This window comes from Echinops telfairi, unplaced genomic scaffold (assembly GCF_000313985.2).
Source record: "Echinops telfairi isolate 266 unplaced genomic scaffold, ASM31398v2 ScPeMD7_7469;HRSCAF=8507_1, whole genome shotgun sequence".
In the NCBI taxonomy this organism is placed as follows: Eukaryota; Metazoa; Chordata; class Mammalia; order Afrosoricida; family Tenrecidae; genus Echinops; species Echinops telfairi.
The window spans coordinates 81587947-81597413 of record NW_022111373.1 but is presented as its reverse complement, the minus strand read 5'-3'; the positions used below and the strand labels follow the sequence as shown (position 1 = coordinate 81597413).

General features: G+C 46.9%; 1 protein-coding gene and 1 non-coding gene across 2 annotated transcripts in view; both read left to right on the top strand.

The window, feature by feature from the left end:
- MARVELD2 (MARVEL domain containing 2) overlaps positions 1 to 9467 on the top strand; it is a 19220-nt gene that overhangs the window by 6195 nt on the left and 3558 nt on the right. The window contains exons 3-5 of the mRNA XM_004703688.2: positions 3657 to 3805; positions 4410 to 4581; positions 9003 to 9053. Of these exons, the coding sequence (XP_004703745.1) occupies positions 3657 to 3805; positions 4410 to 4581; positions 9003 to 9053 (372 nt within the window). The remainder of the gene's footprint in view (positions 1 to 3656; positions 3806 to 4409; positions 4582 to 9002; positions 9054 to 9467) is intronic.
- LOC115873804 lies at positions 9079 to 9265 on the top strand. Its single transcript, XR_004048598.1, has one exon. It is a non-coding gene; the product is annotated as a U2 spliceosomal RNA (small nuclear RNA).

Genomic DNA, 9467 nt, shown 5'->3' with positions numbered 1-9467 from the left:
ATACATTCGCTGCCCTCATCAATCTCAAAACATTTGCCCTCCGCCCCACCCCTTAACATCAGTGATAGCCTCACTTTTTAAAGGATCAAAGAACAGAACCCTGAAACTCACTGCCATCTAGTTGATTCTGACTCGTGTCGACCGTAGAGGACAGACTAAAACCGCCCCTGTGGGTTCCTGAGACTGTAAATCTTTCTGGAATGAAAAAGCCTTGTCTTTCTCCCTCAGAACGACTGGTGGTTTCCAACTCCCGACCTTTCGCTCAGCCGCCCAGTGTGTAGTCAACCTGGGTGATGCCTGACCTTGGCGAGGAAATCTGAGCTTGATGCCCTCGGGTGCTTCTGAGACCCGGCTGGTTCTGAGCCTCTCACTTCCTCAGCCAGCCTCGGGAAACTGGGATTGTTAACTGTTCGGAAGATAGAGAGAGGGGCCATATCAATAGAGACCCATTTAGTCTAACCAGAAAGCGCCCCCTAATGTTTAAGCCAAGGAGACCGAGAAGAGCCATTGGTTAAGTGCTTACCTGCTAGCCAAAAAGTCCTTGGTCTGAACCAGCCCGAGGCTCCATGGGGGGGTGGGGAAGAGCTGGAGGTGTGCCCATAAAGATTTCAGCTCGGGAAAGCCGCTGGGCAGTTCTGCTGTGCTGCCCATGTAGTCACTGAATGGGGATCACCTCCTTAGACGCAGCAACCATCTTAATATCCTCGTTCTTTATCAAGTGTGAGTACAGCCATCTCTCAGAAGCTGTGGGGGACCCCACTCGTGGATGCTCACAGGCGCGGATTAAATGACATTGTCTTTACATGTAGCTGACACATATCCTCCAGTGCACTCAGTCACCCCTGGATTGCTTACCATGTAAATGCTGTGCGAACAGCACTTACCTGCTCGCTCTCAGCCTTTGGGGGATTGCTTTGGCCACGGAATTGTCTTTCAGGAGCATTTTCCCCCTCTCAATATCTTCCATCTGAATTGGGGTGCTTGAATCCTCAAATTTGGAACCCTCAGATACAAAATGTCTTAAACTCAAAAGACAAACAAACAAAAACCTCACTGCCATCAAGTCAATTCCAACTCGCAGCAACTGGTAAGGACGGAGTAAGAACCGCCCCTCTGGGTTTCTGAGACCGGAACAGGAGTAGAAAGCTACCTCTGTCTCCCAACAGATTTTACAAGGGTGAAGAAATAGCAATCGAACGAGCGTTTTAACAAGATGAAACAAAATCATTTTAGGACCCTTATGGGCCCAGAGACAGCCATGGGTGAGCCAGGGTCCCCTCCCAGGGCCTCGGTGGAACTGTGGAGCTTCTGCTTTTCAAAACCTTCCCTGAGGGCTGCCTTCCAGAGTCCTTGTCCCATTGCGCTGTTTAGCCAGTTCACAGCAGGTGACTTCAGAATGAGCTCTGTTAAATCAAACAAAGGGTTCCAAATGCAGGCTGCCCGGGAGATAAAGAGGAAGGGTGGGAGGATCTACAAGCCTGTTTTGCATTTTGTTTTCAGTGAACGTAGAGGACCCTCCCCCAAGCTACTCTCAATTTCGTTCAGGTTCAACAAATGTAATTCCAATTGTTTTTCTTGAGCCAATCCTGCTCTGTCAATCACACATACTCACTTCTCATGGGACTTTAGTGCATGAACAATTTAAGTAAACAGGGTTTTCACTTAAAGTATCAATGAGCCAAATAGTTCTGGGTTTTAATTGTAGCTTTTCCAATTTGTTGTGGTGTAGTTTTGGGGAATTGATTTAGCCTCTCTGATTCTCACTCTGTTGTGTATGTAATGCAAGGAAACCCCACTTCTGTCATCCCCCACTCTTATCAGCAGTGTTCCCAGCCCCAAGGCTGCCAATCTGTCCTTGCCAGCCCATTGCCAAAGTGGATACTCGGGGTCTACCTTTCCTGTTTTCCCTCCATCAGCTATTTGAGCTCTAAGTCCGGTCCTTCCTACTCCTCTGTGGACCATTGCTTATTGTGTTCAATTTCTTTACTCCTTTAGGGTACAACACCCCCCTTTTTTAAAAATTAAAAATAGGCTCCTGCGAGCCCTTCCTTTTGGGAACCAGGATGACAGCTGGGATTTTCGTAGCCATTTTCAGGGAGCCACAGGTTAAGAACACTTGGGCAAGTTCAAGACAGCCACTGCCTTTCTTCTGTGGTCAGTACGGGCTCCTCTGGATTTAGACATACTGAAGATCAGGGAGGATTTCTTCCTGGGTGAGTTTTCATACTTCTTCCATGACCCTGAGACTAGAAGAACTAGATGGTGCCCAGCTATCACTTCCAACTCTAGAAGGTCCTGGGTAGAGCGAGAGAAAACACATGATACCAAACACATAAAAAAGAACTGGGCTTACAGGTCAGATGGTGTAAGGTAAACTGAGGCACAAGGAGACGGACAAAGCTAGCTGACAGGATAAGAGAGAGCAGAAACCACAGTAGCTTTATTAGAGGGAACTCCCGGACGAGGTTCCGTGGGCTAGCAAGTAGCCCAGGGAAGTCATGCCCAGCAGTCAGGATGCAGGTCTTTAAAGAACGTCTGGATTGTGTTGCAATTAGCAGATGGGGTCTGGCCACGCCACGCTGAGAATCATTTGTCAATTCCTTGCAGTTGCCTTTGTACTCGGAATATCTGGTCTCGCTTCCCGGTATCTTGGGCCTTTTGTTCTGGCTTGTGGGGGTGCTCAGCCTTGCTTTCCCGTTCCCCTCCAGACCGATAGAAACTGGTAGAAGTCCCGCCCCTATTGTCCTCAGGTCTGGAAATGAGCTCACCGCCATGGTTCGGCCAGTCGATGGGTCTGTAAGGGGAACACGAACACGAGAGCATTATGCACACTTTAATCCACCACTTGAGATGAAAAAGGCAGCCTTTTCCTGAGGACAAAGCACAGAAGGGTTAATAAAGGAGGAATGGGCATGGGGAACACAAGTACTGGGGGCAGTGATGTTGCATCGTGGGGATTGCCATCAAAGACAAGAACAAAATGTAAATATGAACTGTTGAATGGAGAGCTGATCTGCTCAGTCAACCGCCACCCAGTTCTCAATAAAAACATTAAAAAAGTAAATAACAGAGGGGTGTAGGGGGGAGGCAGGAAGTTTGCAAGCTTGTCCTGTCAGCTAATGAAAACAGTGCAACTCCTTCCTCTTTGACCTACTCATTAGCTACCTGTAATCAGTCCGTGCCAGCTTCTCCTCGTTTCATTTGACTTGTCTAGTGCCATTTTGAAGGAAGCCTGGCTGCGAACGGACTGGCCCCTCTGAGAGAGCGCGGTGCGGCTGGCTGTCCGTGAGGTTTACAGTCGATCAGAACTCGGAGGCTAAAGGGATTCGATGGCTATGGGTGCATCCACCCATTTTTATCCTCGAATTTCTCATCTGAACTAGTTTCATTCTCTTGCCATTGTTTTGATTGTTACTAGTTGTAATTGTGCGTTGCCTCTGACTCTTGGCAACCTGCGCTCGATGGGATCAGACTATTGTGATCTCTAGGTTTTTCTTTGGCTAGAGGGGTTCTTTTGCTCTTCTACCCCCCACCCCCGTCCCACCAGGCCCTTCTCCTTAATCTGGAAGCACTACTGAAGCTTGATTTGTTGTTGTTCAGTGCCATCCGTCAGTTCACTGTCGATGAATCAGCCCTCTTTCCCTCCTTCACCACAGTATGAAATGTCGACCAGCTGTGACAGACTGAGAGACCCAGAAGTGAATTTCAAAGAATTGGGAGAAGCCAAAAGGAAGCCTGAACTGCGGAGTGGTCACATCCCCTCGGGCCACATCCCTAAACCTATCGTGATGCCTGACTACGTGGCGTGAGTACCACTGCCCCTCCCACCTCCCAGCACCCTTTGGTCTCCGAACCTGCCCTCTGCTCAAAATACTGGCTGTTTAGACAGCTGTTGTCTGTTACCTGAATGATAGAGGGTTGAATTGAAGGGGAATCTGGTCAGTGAGCCCTGGTGGCACAGTGGTCGTGAGTTGGACTGCCTACTGCAAGCTCAGCAGTGCAAAACCAGCAGCTGCTCCAAGGGAGGAAGACGTGCCCTTTCTAACTTATCCTGCCCCACTGGGTCACTGTGAGTCATGGCGGCGAACTGGATTCTTTGACTCTTTTTATGATCATGGAGAACAAGCCAAACTTTATCACAATCCATCCATCCATCCATGTGTCAAGCACATTTGTATATTTGTTGCTTTCATCATTCTCAAAACATTTGCCTTCTACTTGAGCCCTTCATATCAGCTCCTCATTTTTCCCCTCCCTTCCTGCTCCGCCCTCCCTCATGAGCCCTTGATAATTTATAAATTATTATGTCATATCTTACACGGTCCCTCATCTCCCTTCACCCACTTTTCTGTTGTCCAGCTGATTTTAATGAAAAGATTATAATGTTCTACTTCATTTTCCCCCCTCAGAAAATACCCTGTGATTCAGAACGACGACGAACGGGAACGCTACAAAGCTGTGTTCCAAGACCAGTTCTCCGAGTACAAGGAGCTCTCGGCCGAGGTGCAGGCCGTCCTGCGGAAGCTGGATGAGCTGGACGCCGTGATGAGCAGACTGCCCTATCACTCAGGAAACCGAGAGGTCAGTGCCCCGCGAGGACCGCACACCGACTGCTTCTGTAACGTGGAGAGTGCACAGCCCACTGCCTGTGTCAGTGTCTGATGCTATTTGGCATCTTCAAATGAACTAGTTAAGATTACAAGTTAAATTATGCAATGCCTTTTGCTTTCCATTATTAGGCAATATTTTCTTATTTAAATAAACATCTGTGTTAGTCTAGGTAGACTAGAGAAACAAATTCATAAACACACGTGTATAAGAAAGAGATTTATATACAAGAGGAATTGAACATTGAGGAAACATCCCAGCTCAGTCCAGTCCAAATCCATAAGTCTGATATTAGCCCATATGTCCGATACCAATCTATAAAGTCCTCTTCAGACTCAGGAAACACATGCAATGAAGCCAAATGCAGGGTGATCACAAACCAGTGGGTAGAAAGTCTTTGGGTCCAGTGGCGTTGTAAGCATCTCAGCGCTGGCAGGGGTCTCTCTGGCTTCTCCTGCTTCTGAGGTCTGGTTGCGTCCATGTGGCTTGTCCAGCTCAGGGCACTACGGTAGTTCCATGTGACTTGTCTTCTGCAGTGTCTCCCAGGGAGTCGCGGAGAGGTGTCTTCCGCCTCCAAGGAGGAAGTCCCAGATTTCCCAGAATTTTCAGGAGAAGGCCATGCCCACACAGAAGTCTCATTGGCTATCTCCAGATTGACAACCTAGACTTCACCCCTACACTCTTAATCCTTAAATTGACACCAGATTAGGTGACTACCACAACATCCATTTGTAACATATGGACTGCGTTGGTCAGAGTCCCAACAGAAGACAGGCGGCACACTCAAACCAGATCGCCACAGGAGGGCAGCCCACCAAGGGGTGGCGAAGTGTTGAGGAGCCCCTAAGGAATATGTGTTGCCAAGGAGTTACCTCCTGAGGCCCAAAGTGCAGAGAGCTGGGTGCGGGGTGAGGTGGGAAGTGGATTTGAAGCCGGGCATACATATTAGACTTGGGATTGGCAGAGAACTAAGCCGGGTAGGGATGAGGTCATGGGAGACTTAAACTTTTCTTGTAATGGTTTTCTTTTGTGAAGAGATGTTAACCCTCTTAATGATTACTCTGATCTAATACAAGTAATTTAGTACCTGCTCAAATAGAAGGGTAGTGAAAAAGAGGAAGACCCTCGACAAGATAGATTCCCACAGTGGCTGCAACCGGGGGCTGACACCGGGCAGGGTCTCCTTCTGTTGTACACAGGGTCACTGTGAGCGGACTGACAAGGACCACCACCAAGCTTCCTGGCATGATGAACACTTACAACCATGAGCTGGTTTTTCATGAATGTCAAACAAATCTGTATATGTGTGTTTAACACTTGTGTAAAAAGTGGATGTTTCTGTAAGCTTCTGGAGGCTCTTGGATAGATTGTTGGTTGGGCCATTGAGTTTGCCCCAGCTCATAGCTACCCCACTGTGCACAGCAGACCCAAACCCTGGCCAGGCCCCCCAGACACTGCCGTGTGTGAGCCCCCCTTGTGACCTCCCCTCTCCTTCAGATCTTCCTCTTTTCCACTGACCCCCTGCGTATCAAGCAGCCATTGGTTCTTCTGATGACGCGCACCGGCTCTGTGGGACGAGTTCATGACAGCCCGTGATCTTCGCATTGTATGAGATGCATTTGGAGATGCCATGAGTTGGGGCAGCTATACGTTAGTCTTCACATTGACGTCTTTGCTTTTTAAAACTTTAAAGGGGTTTGGGGTGGGGGGTTTGCAAAAGATCTGCCCAATGCAAAGTATCATTCCCTGACCGCTGCATTGATTGGGGATCCAAGTCAAATGACATCCTCAACAATTGCAAGAGACGTCGCCTCTGTTTATTGTGATGCTGCTTGTGGGTCCGTTTGTGTGGATTTTTGTTTTCTTTCTACGGAGATGCTCTGTGAAGGCAAGAAGTCTCTGAACTTCATCAAGAAGTGGCGGGAGCCCTCTTCGCGTTCAGCACGCAAAGCTGTGGCCTCTGCATATCACAGGGCATTCAGGACTCTTCCTGATGCCGCTTCCTTCTCCATGTAGTCCAGCCTCTGAGATGATTTGTGCAGCACCCAGATCGAATCAATATGGTGAACGGAAACAACCCCCAACACATACATCTCCTGCTTCTAAACCACACAGTATTTCCTTGTTGGGCTTGAATGGCTGCCTCTAGGTCTGTGACCAGATTTCACACTCGCACCACCAAGTGTCCTGGAATTCCCATCGTTTGCAATGTTGTTCATAATGTTGTTAGGGTGTTACTCGTAATCTTGTTAAGTTATTCATATTCATCAATGTTGTTGTGATCTGCACAGTTGAATGTCTTTGTGCAGTCAAGGACACATAAATATTTTGGTATTCTCTGTTTTCAGCCAAGATTGCTCTGACATATAGTCTCTCCCAAGGATTTATAGTAGCTGACCATGTCTGTTTTGCCTACAGAACTTTAATAGTAATATACGTTATCTGAGCTCACTGCATAGTAGTAACACATTCTTAACACTGGGGTATACCCTAGTGTTGGCTAAGAGATGCCAGCACCAGGATGCAAGAAAAATCCAGTAAATGCTGAAGGTGGCGCATCATTTAGCACCATTTTAAAAGCAAGCTAGGATCCACAGGTCCTAGAAGGCTGGTCAGGTGTGGAACCGTGCAATAAGCAAGCCCAAGCATAGGGGAAGGGCAAGCTGGTTGGAAGAACGGGCCCTGAAAAACCCGACAGTGGCCTGTAGTCTCTGAACATGGGTCGAGTGGCCTCTGGCTTATCTGTTTTGTGAGTGGCAGGGACCCAGGCATAGGCGTTTTCAGGTGGGGCTGCCATTCTGATTATAGCAAGAGTCTTCTTCCCGTGACGTTCTCACACAAGATCAACGACAGGCATTTCCTCTGATTTATAAGCTGCCCTGGTAAGAAGGTAGCCAGTGACAGGCCCACAATGATCAGTCTCCTGTCCTTGTCTAAAGAAGAAATATCCATTGTTTCACAAAAATTAACATCTCATTGGCCACAGACCGTGTGAGCTTTGCCATAGCCAAGGGATCTGTGACCATACTAGGGTCATTTTCCCAACGTGTCCCTTGGGTGCTTGGGATGGTTTAGAATGAACTCAGTGGACCTGTGTAGAGCCACAGGTTGTCCACGTACCGGGTATTTGTCTATCAAAAATAAAGGAATCACATGACTTTTACAAGCCCGTAAAATGGAAGCATTGCCCAAAATAACCCGTCTGGTCCTCAGCACCCCTTAAATTTTGTCTGTGTGCCGGACTGGAAGAGAGACTACCACCCTGGCCTCTGGCCACTCCTAAAGCATAGCCCCAGGAAACTAGCTCCCGCCTAGCCCAAGACCTAGTAATGGAGACACGCCAGATTGTCATTCACCCTTTTGTTGGAAAGCAGTCAGCGCACAAGCATCACTCATGACTTTAGTATGTCACAGACACTGGAGCATTAAAATACAGTGAGAAGAGAAAGTAGATAATGGAGACTGTCCTCAGTGGGCACTTTTAAACTATAGGTGGTTAGTTTCATTTGTTATTTATTAGGTGTGCTCTCTCTGATAATCTCTAGGCATAAATTTCCATGGAAAATTACAGCACGACTCCTAGTTACCTCTTCTTCTGGGTAGACTTCTAAAATGTGCACACTGATCATATCAATGAAAAGAAACTTTACATTCGCATTGTTCAAAAGTTGGTGGTGTCAGCCTAATAATAACACCTAATACCTTGAGAAATAATTTCCCAAGCGAGATTAGATGGTCCTCATCACTAGCTCATACTGCGGTTCTTAAAAGGCTCACTCCATGTAAGTAAACCACCTCCCACTGTGTGATTGCTACTTCCATTTTGCTGAGACTGAAAAAAGCTGCCCAAAGCAAAACCACCGCCATCAAGTTGATCATGACTCATCGCAAACCCGGTAAGACCGAGCTGACCACAGCGGAGGGTTACTGAGACAGGAGATGAGCGAGCGTACAAGCAGACGACCTCACCTTCCCCTGCCGGTTAGCAGTCCATGCTTCTCGCCCACTGTGCCCGGCTACCTGAAACTGGCTGACCTGGATAGACCATTGTGCAGGTTCACACCGCTGGCAAGCAGCGGTGGTGGGCCTCAAGTCTGCTTCCTTGCCCCAGGCCTCTGGCTCCTAGTCTCTGGCCCATGGTGAGCCCTCAGCTATGTGTCCAGTGACTGAATTTTTATGTGTTAAGTATTTCCACTATAGTGTGATATAAAAATTGGGTTTCTAATCCGATTCCTAGTTTACCTTTTAGACATCCATGAGAAATGGATTGAGTAAATGCAAATGTTATGCGATGTATTTTATCATATATATTAATAATAATATCTAATTTTACAATTAATATCACACATACTGCTACTAATGTACATTTCAGTTATATCATATTTTATTTCTAGGAGCATGAAAGAATTTCAAGGATCCATGAAGAATTTAAAAGAAAAAAGAATGTGAGTGAAAAATAATGTTCTTCTCATTGCTTATCAGCCTTTGGGCCAAGATCAAATGTAGCGTCTGCTCGTGTCAGTTCACAGCTGATAAGTCCTCTGTCGAAGGGCTGTATATGACGGAGTTTTGGAGCAGGGAGAAGGATAGGAGCCTACTCAGCCCACTCCATACATTGACCTGGTATTGTAGTACCTCCAGGAACTGCATTCTCTCTGGGGAAATAGCTCAGCCCCAAAATATATTTATATTTTTATATATTATAAAAATATATAAAATATATATATTTTTTTGTCTTCAAAATGTGTTCTGATCCGGTGCTGTGGTGATCAGAGACCCACTTAAATACTGGAGCTTCAGGACGTCCTTTCTCTCTGCATTTATTTATTTAATTTTGGGGGTCAAATTATCTTTTTTTT